The 26,564-nt window shown below is 40.6% G+C and overlaps 1 protein-coding gene across 2 annotated transcripts in view; it reads right to left on the minus strand.

Annotated features, from left to right (window-relative positions):
• Positions 1-17,564: 17,564 nt before the first annotated feature.
• Positions 17,565-26,564, minus strand: part of LOC147429913 (Nucleotide/sugar transporter family protein) — a 31,518-nt gene continuing 22,518 nt past the window's right edge. The window contains exons 4-11 of one of the 2 annotated variants that reach the window (XM_086496105.1): positions 21,672-21,721; positions 21,512-21,579; positions 21,293-21,417; positions 21,006-21,053; positions 20,704-20,904; positions 20,502-20,588; positions 18,343-18,437; positions 17,565-18,252 (exon numbers count right to left, since the gene is read on the minus strand). In XM_086496105.1, coding sequence (XP_086352231.1) covers positions 18,135-18,252; positions 18,343-18,437; positions 20,502-20,588; positions 20,704-20,904; positions 21,006-21,053; positions 21,293-21,417; positions 21,512-21,579; positions 21,672-21,721 — 792 coding nt within the window. In that variant the 3' untranslated portion in view covers positions 17,565-18,134. The remainder of the gene's footprint in view (positions 18,253-18,342; positions 18,438-20,501; positions 20,589-20,703; positions 20,905-21,005; positions 21,054-21,292; positions 21,418-21,511; positions 21,580-21,671; positions 21,722-26,564) is intronic. The other variant, XM_086496106.1, reaches the window with a different exon arrangement.

Consider the following 26,564-nt stretch of genomic DNA (forward strand, 5'->3'; position numbering starts at 1 on the left):
GACACGAAGGTTACAAAACAATAACAACGAATAATATATATCTAAGTCAGTTAGTGATTCACCTGAAAGCCAAACGTTGTGCCGCCATTCTCAAGATAGGGCCTCGCCTCAAATTTAATTTCTTCAAAGTAGAATGCAAGAGTGCAGTCATGCTGCAAAGGCACCCCGCCTGGCACATCCAAAAGATCCGACACAATTTGAAATGTCCTCTGAAAAACCCGGGCCAAAAAATCCTCTCTGCGAAGCCAGCTACAATCCCACATAAAAAGAGGAGACAAAATTAAACTTATATATATAAAGACATGATATATATAGTACTTTTAATCTTAGCTATACTTACATGCGAAAGACGTGATCTCCCTTTTTCAGACCATATGCACTCCTTGTAATCTTGTCTGCTTCCAATAATGAAACCCAATGAATCTTGTTTTTCACAGAGGCGTCTTGAAGTGCTATTAAGTTCAGCTTCTCCAACGCAGCCCAACTATCAAGACCCCATTTCAAAGACAAAACTCTTGCTAGCCAATCCGTCCCAAGATTGGGATCAACAATGTTAAGCAACTGAAAAATTTAATATTGCAAATGACAAGTACTGAAGTAACTTTTTGCACGTTTTTCTCAAGAGAATGCCGTGAATCCATGTTATCTACATACCTTTCCAATTCAATCTTGATATTTGTAAGTAATCTCCTCACAAATTCTCTCTTCTTCTTTCTGATGCTCTTCTGGAGACAAGCTTTGTTTGATAAGAGCAACTCGCTTTTCTTTTTCTTTTGTCATTTGAATCTAAAATTAAATATAAGTTAACAAGCTTTGAAATCATGCATTTAAATGAGAGCAAAAATCATTTAGTCTGACACATACGTCATAGACCAATCTGCCAAGGTACCGTCGTGTAAGTGGATACCAAGGCTTTGTACCTTTGGCATTCTTCTTCTGTATAGTGGCAATAAGTTTTTGGTCTCTATCTGGCAAACCCTTTAGATACATTTCATGGTCTATTGTACAAATATGTGTCGTATTGACAATCTCATCACGAAGATGAGTAACAACAAGAGCATGAGTGTTCATGCTGCATTGAAAGACCAAAGTGCATAGGACTCGATAGTGTTTCTCCTTTGAAGTGGAGAACTTCTCTTTTATCGCTTCCCTCCAAGCCACGGTGTGATGATTCCCTTCCCAAACATAGAACATGTGATTTGTGAGATCTTGAAACTTTCTTTGCTTTTTTAACTCGGCTTCAAATTCTTCATTGATCTCATTCCAAAGAGGATCCAATGTAGCCTTTATCTCATCTAGAACATTCACAAAGTCAAACTTTAAACAACATTCACAGCACGTGGACATCAATACAAAAATGAAAAGTGTGAACACATACCATTCACAAAACTCTCCTCTCTTTTGCATGTTACCAAAGAGACAATGAATGCTCCTTTCTCTGGCATATAACCTTCTTTTGCAAAGGCCGCCTTCAATCCACTGAGATCATCTCTCAAACCTCTCACTCTCGCATATGGAATCAATCTACATAAAGGAATGGAGGGACAATCAAAGCAACTAAAAACACGTGTGCTTTCAAGAATGTATGCACCTCTATGCATAAAGATCTTTTGCTCATCTTCCATCTCAGACATTGCAGTAACCTCATCGATTATCTCCCATGGGACAATCTGTAAATCATTCTCCTCGGGGGCTAAAGTTGCATCAACTTCATGTAGAGAGCTCTGTCCCATTTCCATGGAAAGAACCTCCTCACCTTGTGTCTCAGTTTCCTCTATCATGTGGGTAGCTGAGACTGAAGATACTTGATCACTACCATCTACCTGGCCATACAGAGAAGCATTGTTACTCCTTCCCTTTGTGATCTTCCACGCAGTTTCGGGTTGTTCCAACATCAACAAGAAACATGGAGACAATAGTTTTACAAAAGAGCCAAACCATATATGGCACCATATTGAAATAAAACACTATAGAAATCTCAAAAAAATTTGGACAGAGCTACCTTTGTACATAGAGCATTATTTCAAAAAATACTATAGCTCATAATGACTTCTCACTTGAAAAATTAAGACCAATATTATTCACCAAAGAAGTATTAAGCAATTAAGCACAGACAAGATCTCAAGTATTGCTGTGACAACTTTGTAAACCTTGGCATATACATGATAATTATTGAAGATAGCCATAGACATTCTCTAATAAAACACCTGAATTAAATTTGCAAGAAAGATAATATCAATGTTAATGTTGTAGTAATTCAGAACCATATCGCAATATCTGAAATAATGTCAGCATGATTTGCATTAAGCATCATTGAGTACCTTGTAGGTGGACGACCCCTTCGAGCCAACGCGGAGTTTCGACCAGCCATTGTCAATGCTTGTTCTCAAACCGGAAACCACACCTCTCAAAGCACCCTTCTCAACCCGGAAACCACTCTTCTGAAACCGGAATTCACACCTACTGTAAACAGGCGCGCGCCGGTGCACGCTCATTAAGGGAATTGAGAAAGAGTCCCTGAATCCACGGACCTGCTAAATCCCTGAACTTACAGAGCCTGATTTGTTGAGCTTGCAGACCTCGGTTTGTTGAACCTGTTCTATTGTACCCGATTTGCAGACCTTACCGTACCCGATCTACCTGAACTAGAGCTTCCTGAACCAGCGGTACCCGAAGCAATGTCTTGAACCAGAGCTGCCTGAACCACGAGGCACCGGTGCGCGCTGCTATGGCTAGTATGGTAGGGCTGCTCAACTTGCAGAGTCCTCGACTTGCTGAGCTTGCAGAGCCCGAGCTACTTGAACAAAAGCTTCCTAAACTAGCTGTATTCGAAGCAGCACGCTAAACCTGAGCTACCTGAACCACCACGCGCCGGTGCGCACTTCTATGGCTAGTATGGTAGGGCTCCTTGCACACACACGCAACAGAGAAAAAGCACACACGCGTGCAACAGAGAAAACCTTAGAGAAAAAGCAGAGAGAGCGCATTTCACAGAGGTCGAATGTTTTCGCATATGGAATATGGACCAATTATTAAACATTTAAAAGATTTTTGCATAAGTCAAGCCACTAAGAGGACCAATTTTACAGATTTGACAAGATTTCAAATAATTGACAAGATTTTGAACCGGATTTGCTTAACGTTTTGGCGCGCCAATATAAGTAATAAAAAGAAATATCTTTAAATGATGGTCACGTCTACCTGGGTGATTATGTTTTACGAATGCAAGTTGTCTACACCGCCTTTTAGAGAATGACGACCGAAATAATGACTACCATCTGTAGCTATTGTTATTTTTCAATCTGGACTCTGCACTCACTTTCAAATTCTCTAAGACGATTGCTTCCAATGTCTAGGCGCATTACAGTATTCGGGCCACAAGTTAGTCAAAAGCTTGTCCTTATTTTTGAAGGCAGCACATATGCGTTTTCTGTCTCTTTTGTGAAACAACATTTTGAGCTAACTGATGAGTTTACTTTACATCCACTTACACTAAGTGGAGGACAGGTGAAAATGGAAGTTACCAAGTCTATTAGTGGTGAAGAGGTCTTCCTTCTGAATCATGATGTCTGTCAGTTCTTCAAGGTTTGCTTGACAACTCCTAAACATGACAATGGAATTAAGGCTCCTCTAGTAATTTTTTATTTAGAATCAGATACCGAGTCACATGGCTGCTCCAGCGTACTTGATATTATACGCTCAATGCCTTTGCAAAGCAACTTGTACTTGGCCCTGAAACAAGATAAAGACATCATTCAAGTTCAAGAGCTTCCTGTGTTTTATGATGGATATGTTGCATTTGAGTTTCCCTCTCTAGGTCACGCTAATGGAATGATTGGGATGGAATAGAGACATGATAGCCACATGTGGACTGAATATGTCACATGTAGTAGTGATACCTTTCTAGGGGTCATTAGGTTCAGTCGCTCGGGTCACTTATGTTGTGTCAACATTGATTGTCCATATTACTCGAGGACAAGACTCTACAATGAGGTGCATTGGCAAGGTCATCTTTCAAAGTCATCTCCAAAAGGCATGCTGACACCTGAATATGGCACCTTGACAAGCAATCATTGCTCTAAAATGCCAGAGTGTGTGGAAACTTGTCCTATAGTTATTTATTATTGTATGCCAAGCGAGAAACAAAAGTGGACCCGTTGTGTGCTACATCTAGGTGAGCATCAACATCCTTGTCCAGAACGGAGGTCAAGAGTAAATGAGAAAAAATTATCATTAGTGGTTCAAGCTCGTGCTGCTCAAGAACCATTCACTACATCCAAACAGCTCGAGCACATGACTGCTCAAGATATGATCATGGGAAAGCTTGTAATGGAAAATGCAAACAATACCAAATATACTGAAGATTGTGAGTTTGTTGAATTTCTAGACACAATCACACCTTTGTCAAGTAGACAAAGGATTGAACAAGCTTGGAATGAGCCAAAAGATCGAAAAATATAAGTGCAAAAGGCTTAGAAGTAGTGTTTGACTTGAAGAGTAAGAGTAGGTATCCACATATACATGATGTTCTCTTGCCTGGTCAACTTGGAAATGCCCATCAACCACATGTGTTCAAGATGTCAATAATTGGGCCAGGAAGTGGAGTTGATGTGGTTAATCAAATGCATCCAGGTGGAAATCTTGAGCAGATGTGGGTACACTTTGATCATGTGCATCATGTGCAAGGATGGCCCACAATGTCTGCACATGTTTATGATTCGTTTGTGCGTGAACTTATGACAATTGCAACATGTGAGTTTACTGTGGAGAATAAGTTTGCACAGATAGAGTTTTGGAAGATGCTCAATAAGGTGGTTCAAGATCAAGGATTTGATAAGCCTGAATTCAGAGGTTTCATGTCTGATGAGGCTAATGCAAATTGGATAGTAGTCAAAACAGTTTACTTTGGGGGTCCCAACAAGGTTGTACCATCTAAGGAAAGGTCTTGCGTGTTTCATTGGGAGCAATCCATGATCCGGCATTCTACTAAGTCTATCAAACCTTCCTCACAAGAGGAGCACAAAATTAAATGGCAAAAATGGCAAAATGCACCATCAAAGAATCAAGCAGATATTTGCAAAGGAGATCTTCGTCGCTTTTGGAGAGCAGGGCATGCTGTTGATGGTGAAGTTTCATGTTTGGAGACATGGTGGGCTTGGTGGGATATCAAAGTTCACATTGGGGAGGAAGATTTGTTATGCAAGATGAGTCTGGCATTTTTGTGCCAAATACTAACCTGTCTGAGAGTAAACATGCTAGCATGCGGGCATGCTTTGGTTTCAAAGAGAAAATTAGTTTATATGAAGCCGCAGGGGCAGATATGGCAATGGTTGTACTACAAAGTGTTAAGTACAATGTGTACCTTAAAGGTGCAAAGACATGTAGTGGTCCCGAAATACAAGACCTTGCACAAAGATTTTTAGATCATTCATCCACTGCCTCGGCTGAAACAAAGTTGGTCAATCTTACACACTACTCAATGGACGAAATGGGTTTGCAAAGTCCAGAGATGAATATGTCAAATATAAGGGAGAAGAGCGTAAAGAAAAAGAGACCAATCTATGTGGATGCTGGTGTTGTGCTGGAGGATGATAGCCACAAGCCCAAGTATGTCACAGTCACTGAACCCATTGGTGGAACAAAGTATGCACGTGCACATGGGGAAACAAAGTATTGTCCTGAGGCGACTGTTGCAAAAATGGTATGGGCAATTAGGAGAACTGAACCTGGACACAAAATGACATGTTTTGGAATTTTTCAAGATCAAACAGATAGATGTGGACGATTCATTAATCAAGGCTCACCTAATATTAATTCTGGGGTAGCTGCACCGTGCTTTTGGGGTCGAAGAAAATATCCCTCGTCGGGATCAAAGCTTGGGGGGATTGTTGAGGGTTATGTATGGTTTTGCAATGCTAGTAACATGCACACATGGAAGATTCATGACATGCTAGTGGGGCCACCCGAACCTGCACCAGGGGTTTGGAGGGTCGCAGAGAGCACAAATCTACTACCACATGAGGCAGAAAAACTCCAAGCAAATGGATTTGTACTTCAACAACATGGGGTAGAATGTGCAACTCTGAATGGGGGCATTCGAGCAGCAAATAGAGTTCCAAGTGACTTTTGGCCCAAATACAGGGATGGCAAGATTATTAAATGGCACTCAAAGCTAACAAAAGAATTTCATACCAAAATTGATATTGGAAAATGCATGGTAGCAACATTAGTTAAAGATGTTATTGTTGTGTGCAATGAAACGCATGTTTTCTACATTAGCACAGAGGGGTCAAGGGCAAAGGGATTTTCATACTCTGTGACATTGTCTGATTTTCCAAGATGCACATGTGAGGACTTCCAAAAGAGAGAGTCCAAGAGGTTGACATATGTGCCATGCAAGCATATTTAGTATGTGTTTTGCCCATGACTTCATGCACCAAGCAGCCCTAATGAAGGTGGAGTTGTTTCAAGCTTTGGGAGAATTGCGGCCAAATGTGCAGCAATAGTTAAAGTGTCTCTAGATGTAAAGGTTTTGTGTGGTATGTAGTTTGAAATGCAGTGGTATTTTGTCCACTTATGATAATCCCTAGTTTGTGAGAGATTAGCACAAGTTTTGAGAGTGCATTCTATTAATAGTTTCTTGTAAATTTCATATGTGTTTGTAAACAAATGAACACTATTTTGTTTTAAACAATGTAAGATGCAACGGGTTTGCTACATAAACTTTATTGAAGATTGGGTTTATGTTCTTCATTCAATTTCTTTTCTCAATTTTTTGGTGGCTAGGTTAGTTCAAGTGCCTCTCTTAAATTTTCCATATACGTTTGCAAACAAATTAACATTATGGATCTTTTGTTATAAACAAAGTAAGATACAACAAGTTCGCTTATCTAAACTATCTCGCTCGGGTTTTTGTTTGCTCGGAAGTACTTGCTCGGGGATGGGGATTCCCCACTTCTAAGTACTGAAATAAAACATGAAACAAAAACAAATAGAACGGTACAAAATAAGGTCGAAATGAAAAACGCTATAGCACTCTGAAAGCATAGAGAAAATTAAAGAATGAAATGCTTTTGGCTATCTCATACACAGCCCTCTTTACTTCTCAAGAATAGATCTAGCAAGTCTCGACTTCTAGACTCTATCAAGTACTAAACCCCGTGTCTAGCTGCTTCACTCCTAAGGTGTAAATGGAATGAAAGACAAATCTTCAAAAAAGAACACTCTAAATATGCACTAGGTCACTCACCATCTAAGGATCATATCCCCAGCAGCGGCACCAATGTTACCAGGTCGCCACAATGAACGTTTGTACCATAGCGATATGGCACTAACATAATGTCAATACCCAGGGAAGTGACTCGGATGGGGCACGGAGACTCTTTGAGATCGTCAATCTTAAGAAGTGAACCTTAACACGCAAACACAACAACTCTACAAGCAAACCAACACTCCATGATCAGATAAATCTGCCTATATCCTTTCTCACAGCTCTAGGTCATCACTCCATTTCGGCACTGCAATGGACTCTAAATGCAATGAAACTTTAGGAGGAGGTCTACAACACCTAAGGGCACTATCCTACAAGTCTGGTCGCAATTTGACAAGGTACCAAAATCACGATCCATCATGAAAAAGGTCCTGAAAATTGCAACAGATCAGTCCGTAAGGTCGCCCTATGGTTTAAGAAGACTCTCCTATAATCAAAACATCATAAAACAGTGATTTAAGCACTCAAATATGCAATTAATGCTCACATACACGTAGTCGTGAACCACAACAAAACTGACAATGCTTACACTTAAATGAAAGAGCAAAGAGAGAGGAACACAATGCAATTTTCTAAACTAAAAACGAATTACCCAATCATTACCTGCGATGATTACAAGTTGGAGCTTCGTAGTCGCTTGAGCGTACGTACATCAGAGCTCTTTCTTCTCTAAAGATAAGCCTCCTTGTCACATTAAAGTTATTGACATTTATACCTAGGGCATTATAAATGGCCACAGTGGCCGACTCACGTGGACCTTTACAAATATCATTACAGCATTACAACTCAAGGAATTGATCCACTACTCTAGAATCAGGATTACACAGAGTATTACTACACTAGCTCGAAAAACTAATAGAATACAAATGTGGTGTCTGGCTACCTGTCTGGCCAAGTGGGCGCCCGTTCGGTCTGTCTCTTAACACATATCCCAGTGTTTTAATGTACACTCATTTCTCAGCTGCCTAGTTTGAGATACATGAAGCCCTATCCATGTTCCTCTACAATTTGTAATGTATTCTAGTTTTGCTCAACAATGAAAGCTAGTTTGGGTGATATTTTGTAATTTGGTCATTGTTTGCCCTGTTTACCAACACTTCTTCAGATTTCAAAGAGTCGTGGTCTTTTTGATCCAAACATGATTTCTCTACAATTTTCCATTGACTTTTACTGCCCAAAGTAATGGTTTTTCAACTCTTAACCTACTCCTATGAGCTGACAATGACAATATGCAATAATTTGAACTAAATGTGAAAATACAACTAGTGGTGGTGGTGTATACAACATGCTAAAAGAAAGGAGAAAATTAAAGATTGAAATGCATTAATATCATCTGATCACAACACTCTTTTCTACCAAATGGTAACCCTAGAAAGTCATCATCCTCTAGACCCTACCAACAACTGACAAAACTTTGCTTTGCCGCTATGTTTTTAGTGAAAGATGGATGGTTTTAAAGTTCCTATTTGAACAAAGCGAATACTGTCGCAAGGTCACTCGACCATCCTATAATGAAATCCTTGGCAATGTCACCAATGTTAGTGGATCACCACGATGGGCATCTATAGCATAGCTATGTGGCACTAGCATATTCTAATGTCAATACTCATGGAAGCGATTGGGATGGGGCATGGAAACGCATTGGGTTTGTCATTTTAATGTGAGAAGAGATTCACTTTTGAGAAATCATTGAATCATCACTATTGGTTTACGACTAATGCATGCTCAATCCTCACTTCTACTAACTACTTGATGATTCCTCAAACAATGAGGTTGAAATGCCAAGAAAAATTGGGAGACTATAGGCAAGGGGTAATAGAACCTATTTGGGCCCTAACATCCCATTTTTCAGATGTACATGAATCGGGATCCATCGTTTTGCACATGGACAAAACATAAACATAAGTGGTCTAATAGCATCATCTAAGATCTAAGAATAGCTTCTTAAAGTTATACTTGAAAGTAGTGGTTTTCTTTAATACTAGGTAGGGGCAAATGAAAAATAGTAAACACTAATCTTTTTTCAGATACATGAGTAAAGAGGATATAAACACACATAGGATCCTTCATAATTGGCTAATTATGTTGTATGTTAAAAGGTCAGTTGTCTAGGATCCATAATTCTTCTTTATTGTGACAAGCATCTAGCAAGGTCACTTGGCAAAGCTCCACAATTTCTCATTTTTTGGTGACAAGCACCTTGTGTGTACTGAAGGTGCCTTCCTATTTCATTTGAGTCAAATGTGGTTTTTTGCCTCATGCATGCCAACATAGGTGCTTAAATTTACCGTATGGAATGAGCTGGATTGCTTTGATAGGTATTCTAGAGTTAGACTCAGAGTCACTAACTAGACTTCAGAGTAGATGTCTAGATGATGAGTTTAGACTCATAGGATCAGTTGGGGAAGGTACATAATTCAGACAACAAACAAATTTCAGATAATATAGATGAGGATCTAAAAATAATAGATTCAGATGATAGACAACTACATTGAACAACTGGATGTGTATTATATTCTGATAGAAATTTAAATATCATTAACACTTGAAAATACTATCAAAATTGTGGATTTATTCTTACACAATGTAGTCGCAAACATAATCCAAACTGACAATGTAAAATCAAAGAGCAAGAGGAGAGAAACATAACGCAACAATGGGGACTTAATTTGGGTTATTAGCAAAAAGATATGATGATTACAAACTTGCTCTATGTAACATGGCAACTCAGTCCGTACAATGCTTATCCAAAAAATTCTCTCTTTTAATTTGACATTTATACCTAGGGCTTTTCAAAAATGTCCTTAGGCCCAGTACCCATGTTTTAATAATTTAAATTAATGAGGGAGGGATTCACAAGTTACAATTCTAAAGATAAGCTTTTGCATCAATAATACAATTATGGCTTTTACAAGGGGATTTCTCACTACTAGAAGTGCCATCCGATCAGCATTCGATGCTCAAATGGTTGCAAGTTCTTTGTATCTAGCCCATGTTTGTTGAGCCCATGTTCCATCAGTGGATGCCTCCAAATATCTCTCTCTTGTGCCGTGCACAATTGTTTCTCAATGCTTTGAATTCTTTGCAGAATAACCAGGTGGGTGATTCCTTCATCCTATTGATAAAATGAACAGTCTTAAAAAGGTTTTGCATGCACTTGTTATCTAGAAACCTATGCCACCATGGGATAAACATCACGACTTACAAGCAATGTCATCGCCCCCGTTCCATTCCAAAACATGGAGTTTTTGTAAAAAAGTTTCACTTCGTAGGCAAGAGGAGAAATAAATTGGATAAGACATCTATATTTGAAAATCAGTTAAGATTCATTGCCAAAAAAACTCAACTTTATCAGTATTAGGTCAAAATTGAGGGGTGTTTCAACCAAAGTTTTATGTGGGGAATTTCAACATCCAAAATGTTTCAAGAGTTCCAACAATTTCAAGGTTTCACCCTTGTCAAAATTCATTTGCAAGCTAAGTTGACTCAAGGTACACATATAACTCCACCACCTCCCCGTGATCACCAATGTAGTACACATCTACAAACACTGTAGTCATCAAATGGTTGCAAGTGCTTTGTATCTAGTCCATGGTAGTCCATGGTAGTCCATGGTTGAGGAGCCCTTACTCCATCATTGGATGTTTCTAGAGATCTATCTCTTGTACTCAGCACAATTTTCTTCTCAATGCTTCACATGATTTGTAGGATAACCTGGTGGGTAGTTCCTTCATCATATTGATAAAGTGAACACTCTAAAAAGGTTTCTTATGTACTTGGTATTTGGAAATCTATGCCATGGGATAAACATCATGACTTACTATAGGCAATTGCATTGCCCCCATTCCATTCCAAAACGCAAAGTTGCAGTGTGAAATGTTTCACCTCATAGGCAAGAGGAGAAATAAATTGAATAAAATATCCATATTTAAAAATTAGTTGAGATTAATTGTCAAAACAAATCAATTTTTTGAGTATTAGGTGAAAATTTTGGGGTGTTTCAACCAAGGTTTTATGTGGGGCATTTCAACACCCAAATGTTTCAAGATTTTTATGGTTTCAAGGTTTCACCCTTGTCAAAATGTGTTTGCAAGCTAGATTGACACCATGTACAAATAGAAGTCCAACATCTCCCCATGATCACCTATATAGTAAAAATAGCAAATTTGTTTGTATTTCAAACACCCACAATCTCTCTCGATTCAAATGATGTCTACTACCACGTCGTTGATATAAAAACCAAAAAGTGTGGGTGACAATGGAAAACTCGCTAGCAACGGATTCAAAAGGCCATCAACGAGCACCATTGCCTGCTCCATTAAGGCATTATTAACCAATAAATTCTAACAGGACATACAAAGGTCCCACAACACTCTCTTCCATGCTATTATATCAATGGCTTTCACATATATGCGCAAGAAATAAGATAACCTCATCTTCCACATCCTTGGTTGATAAATCAAGGGAGGGAGCCCTTGCCAGTGTAGTCACCACCACACCAACAGTCTCTTTGTTGTCCTTCCCTGAGTCACTATTACTGCATTCCTCATTATGCTTTCCTTTGCATTTGTCTTTTGTAGAGCCTTTGTCTTTGCCTTTGGATCTGCAATTCCTAAACAAATGACCATGGTTCCCACAATTGTAACAACGGCTATTGGTCTTCTTTCTGGAATCCAAAGCAATATGTGAATTAACACCTTTGTCAGAAATTTGAATTTTTCCTTGAGTTATTGACACAATTTCCTCCTCAGTGAGAAAAGAGCTGAGATCATCAAATCCTCGCATTTCAATTTGTAGCCGAAGTGCTCTAGACACCGTTTCATCGCCTCATGCAATTTTGTGAGTATCAAAGCAGCTCATTGAGTACCGGTCAATGCACTTTTCATAGCCGATAGTTGATCATGAATAACCTTAGCCTTCATAAGAAATGACTGCATGGAACTTTCATATGGAAACTTGATGGAAAATAAATGTCCAAGAAGGGTGAATGCTCGCATCATAGAATCCTAATAAAACATTCCAACGAGCTTGAATCACCTATCACTGGTAGTCTTCAAAGTCTATATGGCTAGAGAAATTTCATTTGTAAGAGATTCCACATTGGCCGACATTGCCTTTGCATTACTCCCATCCCAATTGACACATGCTTTTTGATACTCATCATCCTAAGGCATGTGTACCTGTTGTTGGGATATGTTGTAGGACACGGCTCCAAGCCATCAACTATGTCCCATAATGCTTTCTACGCGAACAAAAATCACATAATCAAGTCAATGGGCATAATTATATCCGTTCAATTTGTTGTTGGCGCTCAAGCAAGGAGGGGCCATGTTGAAGCTGCTAGATTTGGAAATAATGGATTCCTTCTTGCAACACTCCAAGGAGTGGTCACAAAGTCCAAGCTGCTTCACAAACTCCCGAGGCTCTTGCAAGCCACCTTCCCAAGTTTGATGCCCGTCACAAACCTCTAACACACCTCCCAAAGCCGATCAGAGGAAAACAAGGTCTCTCCAATGCCCTCTCTAAACTTCACCCCTAAAGAAATTGAGGGCGCCTTTTGTAGGTTGAGTCAACAAGCGAGGGTAAATAGGGGGACTATCAGCAATAGGGGAAGGAAACATAAGCAAAGTTTTAAAACATTGTGTGTGCACAAATTGGGGAAGAGCTTTGAGGTTGTCTCTGTCAAGGGAAAGCCACAAATCGCGTATCAAAATGTCACGGGGAGAGGGAGTTTCATTGCACTCGCCATTGCGCCAAGTACCAAGAACAATGGGCATTTTAAAATGTAGCATGATGGCGCAGTGGAGGACGGTTCTATGAGTGCAATGCCACTGTTTCAAAATGCAAGGCCTATGGTAGAGAAGCTCCATGATGATCGAAGGGCAGCATTTTAGAACATCATTTGCAAGAGGGATGAAGGTGGCACCACCGAAAAAGGTGAGATATTTCCACAGCTTCTCAATGCATGTTAATTGCTCCACCAAGGCTCCGATACCATGTCAAAGTCGACAATGCAGAAGCATAGAGACCAAGGAAAGAATGCACGAGAGAGAGAGAGAGAGAGAGAGAGAGAGAGAGAGAGAGAGAGAGAGAGAGAGAGAGAGAGAGTATTGAACCAACCAACCTTGGCAATTAATTGATTGTGTAATACAATTGGGATAATAGGTTGTATATATACCCACCTCAGTAAATTGCCCTACTCAAACTTTGATAAATAAGTAAAATAAAGACCTAAAGCCAAAATAAATATTGGGATCACATTGGGCTATTCACTTGAGATGCTACTAACTTTAACAAGAGTAAGAAGAAGAAAGCCTCCCTCTACACTATGTAAATTCTCTCCAAATGCTAAATCGGACATTTTCTATTTTTGACATATCTAAGCCACCTAGTTCCCTTGTTAGTCCCTCGGATTTGAACACTCAGATGATGGAGGCGTTCTAGTTATCATCGTGGACAAGTCAGTCTCTATGTCAGTACAAACTACCAAAAAAAAGACACGATCACACATAAATGTTACCAAGCATGTTTAGAGATAATCTCAATGAAAGGAGGAAATGATCCTTAAAAGACTTTGTCAACAAAGTGAACATGAATGAAGCCATATTGTATGTGACACATGGTTTCATTTAAGAGCACTTTGTATACGTTTTTATGCTCCGCTTCTAGCAGAGAGGTAGAATGTGAAGCCAAGAGGTTGTTACACCGGACAATGAAGTATTACATGAGGAGTAAGCCTCAAGGAAAGAAGTCACTCTACCCAGTGACACATTGTAAAGAGAGAGACTTATGGAACCTGTTACCAATTGGTGATAGAATAAATTCGCAACTAAAAGAGTACTCAATTGTGGGGGAAAAAAAAAAGAATATTGTTGGCTTGGAAAGAAACCAGATAGTTTATGAGTGTCAATTGCCATAGATGCCAAGACAATGATAGTAAATGTCTTCAACAAGCATTCCATAAACTTTGGAGGTCTCCCTTGGTCAGTGGTCTCTAAAGATAGTAAACAAAAATCACCTAATAGAAGACATCATATTGTCCATCCAAGTAGTACGAGATGCTTGGTCTGGGTATTTTAAGCACTCAATTGCTAAAGGTAATTGTGTGTGTCTAAGAATCTAAGAGGTTAAAGATTGTCATCAAGATGTGAGAGGAGTTTATATAGTAAGCTCTCAAGGTGACAAGGAGTTACCAATGAGAGAACTCACATGAAGAAGATAAAAGAGTTCTGATAGGGATATTTTTTCACCTTATGGTTTCCTCTTGTTGGATGTTTACGAGGACGTAAACTTCGCTTCAGAGGGAGGTAACACCACATCATCTATAGCATCGGGATTATGGGACATCGATGGCACGGCGCGGCTAGGTCCATAGAGCACACCATGCCTGCATAGAGCTCGATGAAAACGGACAAGGCTTAGTCTTTTTATGCATGGGACTCCCAAGTGAACAGTTTATGGCAGTGCTCCAAGTCAAAGAGTTCACATGAACAGCTCTTCATGCTGAGGCATATGTCGCGTATGTCGAAAAACCATAACAAAGCGATTTAGGTTATTTATTTTACTTTATCATTTTAGTCAAGCATTCCATTGTTATACTCTATGTTACATGCATGACATGTATTCCACTAAATGATCAATGCACAACATACCAAATATCCACATATTAGAACATACATGATGCTTTACGCTTCGAACAAGTGTGTTGGGCAAAAAGAGCCCATAATGTTCTAGCTCATGACAAAGAATTACAAGCTAGCTCAACCTGTGGACAAGAGTCCTACCATGGTGCTATAGGCTAACTATACTCATATACCAACCAATCAGGCTCCTTTAACTATACTCATGGTAGGTTTTCTTCTAAGTTATCAAAGTGCTCAAACTTGCAAGTAAAAGCAAGATTGTGAGATAAGGAGTGCAAGTACACTCATTACTACTTTATGGAGATTTCATCACATAGTATGTTTATTGATGTGACAAAGTCAAGGACTTTAAAGGTAGCATCAACTAAGGGAAGGCATAACATTCAGTGCACAAGGATAGCTTTAAAGGTAGCAGCAACCAAGGGAAGGCATAACACTCAATGCACAAGGTTGTCTACTCTGCTAGCATTTCTGCTACATAGCTACAAGAATTAGCAATGTTTAATGAATATTTCCAAATCTTGAAAGCAAAATTGGATTATGAAGATCACACGACTACAAAGATAGAGATCTTTGCTATGGCATATATTATCAATCACAAGGGTGGATAATATAGCTTAAGAGCTCATGGAGTTTAGTTTAGCCACATAAGCACAAACTTCTTTTTGCAAAGGTTAATACTTCCATATGTGTCACCCTAGGTCCTACAATGTCGATAACTCTCGTTCTATGAGAATCAATATAGCACTCTCGTTTTAGACAATTAGGTGGCCAAATTGTTCTTATGCTTCTACTTGCAAAAGTAGCAAGGTAAGAAAGTATGGCAACCATATGAGTGGTTGTATGGTAGAACATACGGAGGTAAATTTTGTCCTACCGCACTATGGTTCTCCTTATAGCAATAGTTATTCTTTATGAATAGAATCAACAATGCACATTTTGGTAATCTTTAACTACTATTCTTTTTAAGAGGTGCATCTAGCCATTCACCTTATGAAGTGTTTATGCTACAAGCATTTTAATTTTATTGCTACATGTTTACATCTCCTTAATCAGCATGGCTATTTGTGGGGATTGTGCTTTTATGAAGCTTTTTTTAGAAGTGTTTTTTGTCAAGTGGAAAGATAGACTTGAGAAGGATCCACTTGGGAGAACATTAGTGTGTTTAAGAAACGCTTTTCTGCTTGGGGGTGTTAGTGTGAGGACAAGGTTCTTGGGCAAGGTCTTAAGCAAGCGACAATGAGTCCATATGGCATAATAAGAAGGGGACTTAATAGCAAGGGCTATATAAGTAATGGATGGGTAGAAAGTTTTGTACTATAACCGATGTCTCACACCTCATATTGATGCAACCTGGCCAATTTCTCATACCTCCCTCTGATTAGCTCTTCATCAAAAACACCACCATGGAGCTTGGCCAAAGTACCATCAATCATGATACACTTCGCAGTTCCCTTCCATAGAGCCCGCTCAAGAGATCCTCTCCAAATGCACTATTAGAGGTGTACACAGACATGATGTACCTACTAAGTAATTGAGATGCTTATATATAATTGGCAAGAGATCCTCTACAAATGTACTATTAGAGATGTGCACAAACATGATGTACCTACTAAGTAATTGAGATGCTTATATATAATTGGCATTCCTTATCGCTTCTTTCTCAAAACATTCATTGTTTGGCTTGACAAAAGGCTAAAGGGAACTAGAGAACATTCTATGGCAAAACTGAAAGAATGAAAGCACTACAAGACACTTGTATAGCCAAAGGGAGTGACCTTTACCATTTCAAGTCTATCTTCCTCTCTTTCCTCTTCCCCATAACGTCTTGTTGGCCCTTGAATTTGTAATCATATTTATTGTTGACCTTTTTCAATTTAAACAAACACAGGCCTACAATTTTTTGGCTCCACCATTAAGATCAATAAGAAGGTATACTTTGAGGGATGATCTAGAACTGTACCTCTTTGAGCAAAATATGGGGACAACAATGGAGCTGTCCTGAATGGATCTACAAGTTTTCAATCATATAGGCTACATCAAGCTGTTTTGACTGCAGCAAAGGCAAAGAGGCTTGGTTATGGAAATAGGATATGCTCTAGATGATAGTGAAGAGGTCTTTTCTTTTGATGACCAGTATGAAATCTGAAGTCCATCCAATCTTGATTCGTATGGCACACGCACTCAGAAAGTAGTCAAGGCTGTACTCGCCTAAAGATGCGTAAGATCCATAGATTTCTTTGGGTTCTACAAGGTTATGTGTAGGCTATGGTATGTATCATGCTTCTTCCCCTTGGCTTTTACAGCCAGAACTACAAGAAATAGGACCTCTGGGCTTGCTCACCCTTTCCAAATGAGACTCTTGTACCTTTCACCTTTACTAATACATCTATGACATAGCCTGGCTTTGGGTGACGGTGCTCCAAATATGCATGCCATGTGCAAGGTCAGTCAATGGTGCCAGGAGGGGTATTGAGGTCTTCCAAAAATGGAAACAGAAGCACCAAAACGTTGGTGTGAGGTTTAAAAATGGATTTGGGTTGATGCACCACAGGCATGACCAAGGGTCTGTCATGAAGAGTTGTCAAATGAGTTGACAGACTTGGAAAAAATGGATTTGAGTTGAAATACCAAAAGCATGACGACTGGAATGACATGAAAATTTGTACATTGAGTATTGAAAGACATGTTTCTTTTTTTTTTGCCGGGGGAAAGGGATGTAGGGGTTGGTCGTGGGGGTAATTATCACGACCACATAATTGAATCTGTCTTACTTATAAATACAAGTAAACTTCTAAATTTGACACATCTTCCTATATGATGTAGCCAACCATTGATGTACACAGTACTTTGAAAGCCCCTTTTAATCTCTTTTACATCTGCGAAAACCTTTCCACAATATATCAGCTTTTCAAACGAATGTCTTGAATGATATTCCTGATTGTCCTGTATAAAGAATGAACCCTCAGCTTCCTGAGAATAGGGAATAGGGAGAGGGAGACTGGCTCTTGAACTGCCAAAATTGGTAGGCAACATGTTCTCTCTCACTGTTGGCAATCAGCAGAGTCGCTTCCAAAGACGGGTCAGGCAGTAATGTGTAAATGCTGGACAAAGCCAGCCCGAGCATCTCAATTGCAATCACACGAGTGCTGAATGCTGTGTGCCAAAGTACCTTCCAAGTAGCAGCAGGCTTACGTGTGTATTACAAAGGGTATATCAAGTTAAAATGCATGCATCTCCTCGTTTTCCTTGCTTTTGTCAGTCAAAGGGATATATCGGACAGGTAGTTTTTGAAATTCAACATCATCTCCATGCGTGCCTTCCTTGAATTTTTTATATCTGTCACCCAAGCACATGGTTCACGTCGTATTTTAGCTTGTGCAATAACAGACTAGCACGAATCCACAAGAAACAAGTATCACATCTTACTTGAACCAGTTGAACCAAGAAACACCGATCAGAATAACAGCAAGCCCAGCTCCCTTTATGGCTGTGAAATCGTCACCGAGGAAAACAACTGCCACCTGATTGAAACAACATTTTTATGAGCATAAAGAATAGAAACAGGGGGACGGGGGTGTTAAGGGAATGGGGACGGCCGAGGACAGACGGAATGGAGCATTTTCCGAGAATCACACGCCCTGACCGTCCAAAACGGCGTTCCGAAACGGGGGATGGTCAGGAACGACAGGGGGACGGCCAATGGATACTTTTTATAAATCTCTTTAAAATTTTGAATGGCCATAATTGGGTACTTTCTTGGGAGCTTTCGGGACCTTTTACACAAGGTTTAGGGGCTCTTTTGGAGGCCTTTAAAAGAAGGCCCCTTCAATGCGCATTGCATCATGCAATACTCAAGCCTCAAGGCTCATTGCAAGCTCTATACTTGAGCTCAAGCCTCACTTGCTCCCTCCCTCTAATCTCGCAAACTCTGGAGTCTCAAGAGTCAAGCTCCCTCTACTCTCTCAAGGCTTGATCTCTCTAAATATCTATCTAGTATCTTCTTTATCACTTGCCATTTTGAGCCCTTGAGCCATGTACTTATCTACTTGTAATCGCTATAACGCCATGGGATGTTTTATTGAGGCATTTTGCTACTATGAGTCATGTTTCTTGTCTTTTTCGGTGCAATTCAATGCTCAAAACATTCTTAGCACTATGGTACATACGTGTAGCTCAAAAAAATCAAGAGAAAATGAAAAAATAAAATTGCCGTTCTGTGCAATTCAATGCTCAAAACATTCTTAGCACTATGGTACATACGTGTAGCTCAAAAAAATCAAGAGAAAATGAAAAAATAAAATTGCCGTTCTGGGCCCCAACCCCATTCCCTAACTTTTTCCAACCACGATCCGCGTTCCCGTTCTCCATACCATGTTTCTATGGCATAAAGGCATGGAAACCAAACAAAATTTTCTTAATAAAGACTATCTAGCTTTAGGAAAAAAAATATCACATTACAAAGCTTGATTGGTTTGCAATGTGAATCACATTGCACATCTACCATATGTATTGCAGGCACAAATACCCAGGAAAAGCACAGAATCACCTACAACAAGTTACATTTCCGATAGCTTCGTGGCCATAATCAAACCTTTGAAAGCACACTTTGAAAACTACTTTGTTTTGAGTGTCTGCGCACGATTTTGTCCAATCCTTTTTCCCTCTTTTGCTCTCTCCATAATCATTCCTTCAAGTAATCGCCTCTCCTCACTCTGTGTGAATAGGGGCTTGATTGGACTTCCAGTATCTTTTCCCTTTACCCAGGCTAGCAGTATCTTCTATATAACCCCTGTTTTGCACTTAGCCCCCTCCGATGTGACTGCAGCTATGCGGCTTTTAAGTTTCACCAAAATCAAAGACATTTGAAGGAAGCAAACTTTTGGTCTTCATCAAAACCAGCCAGCTCTTCCCAATAACCCTTCTTCAATAAAGTTATCGAACTTCTTTAATAAATTGTTTGATTTATGATCATTATACCCTGATCCCTTGCCCTCATGGCAACAAACATGCTTCAATTTTACAGCTGTTCGTGCTGCCCCACATGCACATCTCAGCTTCTTACACCATGTGGCCAAGATAGGAATTTTTCCTTGCAGCTACACATCCTCCACCATAGTTTCAAGAAACATGGAATTGGTGACAAAGCAGGAACAAAAGAATGCTCATTTCTCACAATAGCAGCATGAAATAAGTATGGAAACTAGAACAAGCTGCCATTACCCCTATTTGTTTCCCGGGAAATGGTCATTATAGCAAACAAGGTGGGCCTGATCCCCTTAAGAGCGACCAAGAATTACAAAGAGCGACGCGAGGTCATTAGTGTAAGAAGTACATATTAAGAAGTTTTGACAAAAATAAGGGAAAGATAAAAGTATGGAAACAAGAGGTAACCCAATACACTCCAGCCTTGGAACAATGGTCGCCTATCACCCCACCCCACCCCTTTGCCCATGCTCCCCCCCTCTCTCTCTTTACTTTGTGAAGGAGCTTGATGTATTGCTCACCCTTATAGAAACCTGACACAGCAGACCTAAAAACCCACAGCTTAGGCATGCATTCACTTTCAAAGAGTGAATATGGCTTACCAGAATTGTGACGACCTCCTTGACAACGCCTGCAACTGTTAATGTAACTGCACTTGTTTTTGATATAAGAAGGTACTCTGCTAGAACCTACTTAAAAGTTGAAGAAAGAAAGGTTACTCTTTATTAAAGTACTCAATAGAGTCAATCTCTGCCACAACTCAAAAACTTTCCTTGTCCGAAACTCTTTAACATAAGGACATACCATGAAAAAAGCCAATGATCCACCTAGGAGCAGCAGCAAGGAGCTCTTGACGCCATTGTTATATGTATCGAAAAAAGGATGCTCTCGGAGTTTATGCCAGGGCTCTGTTGCAACAGAGAGTATGCCAGTAAGTATTGCCATAACAGGAGCAAGTTGGGCCATGACAGCCAGAGGATTGTTCAACCCTGCAAACAAAAATATCTACGTGATTATATAATACTGAAGTTACAATTTGTAAGAGGTGAAAACCTTGCAGATGTCAATAAAAATATGAGAGAGGAACTCGGATGCTAAGAACTCACCAAACTCCTTTTTCTGCCACCACAACAAGCCATAGACCATGTAAAAACCTCGCAAACGGCACACAAAGCATCAACACAGTTAAGCCCCTCTTCACATACTCACTCCGACAAGCTCCGTCAAAATAACATGCCCTTTGGGTTCATTTTAAACAAAATCTTGCTTTGTTAAACCCCCCTCTTCACATACTATATTCCGAGCCCCTCAAAGCAAGGCGTACTGTACTTTTTTTGGACTCAAGAAATCTTGCATAACAAGAAATCTTTTGAGAAGTAATGACAAAAAATACCTGTAGCAAGACCTGTGTGACCGTCCATCGAAATCCAGACATGACTGCTGCGAGGATAACGAGTATGAAGCCAAGTAATTCAAACTGTTGCTCCTCTGATTTGATACCTAGTAGAGATCCTAGACCTGCAGACAGATGATAGAAACCACATTTAAAATCATAATAAGGGGTGGGCGTCTCAATAGTAATATCGATATTTCAAAGAATCTCTTTAATTACCAGTCAGTAGGACCCCACTCGAGATAATCGAAATTATTGCAAATAGTTTAAAACTTGGCACCTCTAACCTATTTCCAAAAACCATGAAGGAGGACTGTCAGATCTGTTTAAATGCTGTTTACCAAGAAAAGTTATGGATGAAATTTTTGGACAAACTCACTTGAAGGCAAAGGCAAACAAAAGAAGGAACACAGGAGCAGCTGATTTGCACTGCCAGTCAACACTAGATGCATTAGACTCCTACAAATTGCATCTTAATAACTTTCACATCAACAAAACTCTGTGATCAAATAAAATGCCAAATGCCATTAGTCTATTTATTCGTTTGGTACACAATTGCATCAGTACAGCGAGGCCAGCATCTTGATTCTCAACGGCATGCGTCTACACTCTCCCACTGTGCTGGAGGAGCTGGTTGAAGTATCCAACTCATTAGGAAAATGTATGTGGTGGAAGTCTCCGCACTCACACACTTGCAGCGAGTATTCCAAACCATCCACAGAGTAATACAGCAAAATGGAAGTGAAGACCATATTTCACAAGGTGCAAAACAAACTCATAAACAGTATAGAGGGGAATGACCACAAGGCCACATCTGTAACCCAAGGCTGTCAACATGAAAACACAGTCGGTATCTATCCCCACATACATCAGATGTGAACCAAGGAATTGTGAGGGCCATGCAATAGCACCCCAAGTCACAAAGCCATGGTGTAGCCCCACCCACCACATCAAAGTACAGACGGCACCATACCATAAGAGCCTAACGACATGCCAAAAACAGTTGCTCAAAGACACAATGCACCAGTAGATACAATGAGCACAAGTGGCATCATGACCTGCGCGCTCTGCGCAAGTGCTGATTCGCACTCCCTTATGTGCAAGCATCAATATAAAACGCTCCTGATAATAACAAAATGGCTATTTTCCATGCACACATATGTATATCATGTGTAGCAAAACGTTCAGCTTTTCACCTCATGGTATTGAAACAATTCATGAGTTGAAACGTTACAACATTCAATAGCAACGAGACGTGTTTTGTGGGTGACCACATGTTAAATAGTTGGCTTGTTTCACAGGCTTATCCCAGACTCACAATCAATCGGACAGGGATTTCTCACTGTCCATGTGACAAGCTGTTGGCGTTGCAGAGCACAACCGGAGCACAGCTCGGGCAGAAGAAGCAAAGGGGCCAATTATACATCGACTCAAGTGTTTTGTTGCAGTTGTATCATTGATTGCGTTGGCTAGTGTTGGAGAGTGGTGCCAGCCAACTTCAGCAGTATCAAAGACAAGTTTTCTCTTGTTCTCACAAGAGGAACTGAGACTGGCCCGTAGGGCGGCAGGCTTTGGCTTTCACCCGAAATTCTTTACTTGTCTACACACACACACACACACACACAGTACTTTGCAAAAGGAACCTGCGACGGGAATTAACACTTAAGTACACACACGGCTCGGAAGCTAGAATGCTCCGAGCAGACGCCGACAACCTATAGGCCCCAAAATTGGCGCCCCTTTCGGTATTTCTTTATTCTCTGAGAGGGTAAATTACAAAGTAGAGTCTTGGGAATTCTTTACCTGTATCCAGCTAGATACCACCTGTTTTGGCCAAATTTCGGTAGCATAACAACCCCAAAACTTGTGCGAAACATATTCCCTTGTTGGAACTGACTTCCATTGGCATAAACCCTTTGATATCTGCCCAAAAACAGTAAATTCAGCTCGGTGTATTTACTGGTTTTTGCCCTGTTTTCAGCCCTAAACAGTCCCGAAAATGTCCTCTGTCAGTGGGACACTGTTCCCAAAAATTATGGCGTCCGTATGGCTGAGAAACGGTCAAAATACAGCGCATGACCAGCGTTGAAATTGCACCTGTACTGTCACGTGACACATCCAACCCTATGTGTCCGTGGACAAGCTACAGCATGACTAGGGTTCAGTTCAGTCAAGTCAGTCTAGAATAGGAAGTGATCTCGCACTTTTGTGAGTCTATTCGCAGACCGTGCATGTCCGGACACTTAACTAGATGCATATCCTCTAGTTGCACACAGCATAACCACATGATTCCAATCAGATCCCATCAGTAGCATTTTTACAGTGCATAGACCTATTTTCCCTATTTTTGACATTTTTCACTTATTATTTTTAAGTGACTTTTGTTGGAAACTAGGTAGGGCAATTTTGCTAAGATAATATATAAGCAAACCAGAGTTAGCACTTTCTGGGAGAAGAGGCAGCACGAGCACACGCTCAACAGGCACCTTCTCAACAGGACCCCCAACAGAGCAGGCCTAGCGTTTTTGCAACTCAGCATCAAACTAGCGTTTTTGGACCAGATCAGCCAGCGTATTTGATCTTGCAGATTCTTGGTGACAGCAAGAAGCAAAAGAGTCCTAGCGTTAGCACATTTTCAGCCCTTGCGTTTTTACAGATCTTCGCGACGGAATCTCCACAACCACCAGCGTTTTCAGTTTTCAGCATCAAGACTTCGCAGTAGAACCCCCGAACCTCACAGATCTCACCTTCCCGCAGCAGTTCCTCGCCACACGGTGGGATCCATCAAAGTTTACAGTTTCAGCACAAAAAATGCAGATTTCAGCATCTAAGTTTTCAGCGCATCGTCGTCGCATCGTCGCAATCGACATCGTCACCGACATAGAGTCAGAATTCAACAGATACAGATTTGCAGATTTCAGCCATTAGTATTTTCAGATTTCAGCCCGTCTCGTCGTCGTCCTCATCGTCGTCGACATCGTCGGCAAGTCCAAGCATTGTAGAGATTTGTGCAATCAATAGTAGACCGCTCTCGCCATAGAGAGTGGGGCCTTCGGAGGAGGGTTTGACAACATTCTGGTGTCGTCTTCTTCTCTCTCCATCTCTCAGTCTCAGCACCTTCATTCACAGTGTTCACCACTTTGTTTGTGTTTATTGCACTCTCTCACTAAAGGAACAGAAGGCTCTCCCTTAAAATAAGTAAAAGTAACCTTGAGCACAATTCAGAGCACTCATCTTGAGCAAAGTTCAACATTCACTTCCGCTGCACCTAACATTGGTATCAAAGCTTTGGTAGTGTTCTGTATCACTCAAGGAAAGAACCACAAGAACCACAGAATTTTTTTTGCTTGTTGCGATCGCACGTAACCCAAGACTTCTTGAGCATGTCGATTCCTAATCGTGTTTTGAAGAGTGACAAGAATCCCAAGAAAGAAGGGCTTGTCCAGCCTCCCCTTGTGCCTCTTTTCACTCATTCAGAGCGGACCGTGCACTTTGCGGCCGGCCAATCAACGTGAGGTGGGGAAAAGCAACCTTGGTGTGAGCGCAAGGCCGTCAAGGGGTGCGCCCGCGGAAAAGAGCAAAACTCGGGTGAAGAGAAGATCCTTCTCTAACACAGATTGCAAGCGGGAAAGACCCTCAAGAACTCAAGAACTGCAAGAACCTCAAGAACCCCAAGAACCAAGATCCCCAAGAACTCAATTTCCTCGTGAACTTAAGAACCCAAGACCACAAGAACCCTTTCAGTGGATGGTCATCACTCGAAGCGGAATGGATACTTCGCTTGGAGGTGATGAGCATGAGAGAGCCGAAGAAGAATTTTCCCCACCAGGAGCTTTTTCTGACTCTCCCCCGTCCCCATCTACGCCAAGGATTGCACAAGGTCCTACGGAGGCTTGGTGCAAGACGATGATAAACATGATGACAACGTGGCACGAAGCAAGAATGGTAACCATGGAGCGTGAGCGCGAGCAATTACGCTTGGAGGCCAAAGAATTTGATCGCAAGTACGCAGAAAGAAAAACAGAATTGGATCGCAAGTACGTTGTTCATTCTTCCTCTCTCATTTCTAATGTGCAGGCCAAGATTGAAGAGATTCGGGAAACGGAGACTCTCTTAGTCTCTTCTTCTTTTAAGCATGACACACAAGATTTGCATGATAATTTGAATGACAAGCATGATGATTTGCATGATGATCACGATGTGATTCCTCACAAGCATGATGATTTGCATGATGATTAAGATGTGATTTCTCACGCGCATGATGATTTGCATGAAGATGATGTGATTGTTCACAAGGATGATGGTTTAGCTAATGCTTTTTCTAGCGAACCTAACCTCGTTGCAGATTCGATCAATCACGAAGAATCGATCTTGGCTTTTGAGTCGAGGTCCACAGCACCTCCACAGGTACATTCGATCGATCAGGAAGAACCGATCTTGGCTCTCGAGCCTAGGTCCAAAGAACCTTCACAGGAAGTACTAAGTGTTCGCATGATTAGTCAGCACGCATTGTACGAGTGTTTCATTCGTGATCGTTTCCAGTATTTTAGTCAGTGTCTTTATGTGATCCCTTTTCATAGGCATGACATATTGTCTGATGAACACAATTCATTCATAAATGAGCACGGATGTATACGGATTTCTCATGAAAAGCTGAAAAGTTTGCATTCAAGGAAGTCACATTCCATGTCTCTTCCTTGGCATGACACATTTGTAGAAAGAGCACAAGAAAGTATGAGCACAAAGCATGGGCATTTCCATTGTGTTTTGCCACAGTTGATTGATTTAGATCAGCACGACAAGATTCGATCTCATTGTTTGCATGTGTTTGATGAACGGTTTGGCACTCCGTCTCTATGTTCATCTACATTGCATCCACAGTCTTTAGAGAAGACAAGAGCTTTTCCAGTCACTTTACATGGAATGGGTATGTTCATGTTTCGTGTTGAAAGTGGTTTCAGGAATTTTCAGCCTCGGAGATTCTTGAAAAAGGTAGACGCATGCCTCTAGACGAAGTAGAAGCATGGAAGAAGCCAAAGAAGATTTTGTGTCACTTTCGGTACAGCCCAAAGAAAAAGACTTTGCAAATCTTTATGAAGTTCAAGTATCGCACGACCCACACATTAGAGTAGGCCGACGAAGAGTCCTTTCCAAGATTCCGGATGTTGTTGGCAATCTCCCTCGACGCCATACAGTTCGGTACCAGTACCTCACTTTGAAAAGGAGGGGATGTCACGTGACACATCCAACCCTATGTGTCCGTGGACAAGCT

This window comes from Adiantum capillus-veneris, chromosome 22, assembly GCF_014529385.1.
Source record: "Adiantum capillus-veneris isolate H3 chromosome 22, ASM1452938v2, whole genome shotgun sequence".
Taxonomy (NCBI): Eukaryota; Viridiplantae; Streptophyta; class Polypodiopsida; order Polypodiales; family Pteridaceae; genus Adiantum; species Adiantum capillus-veneris.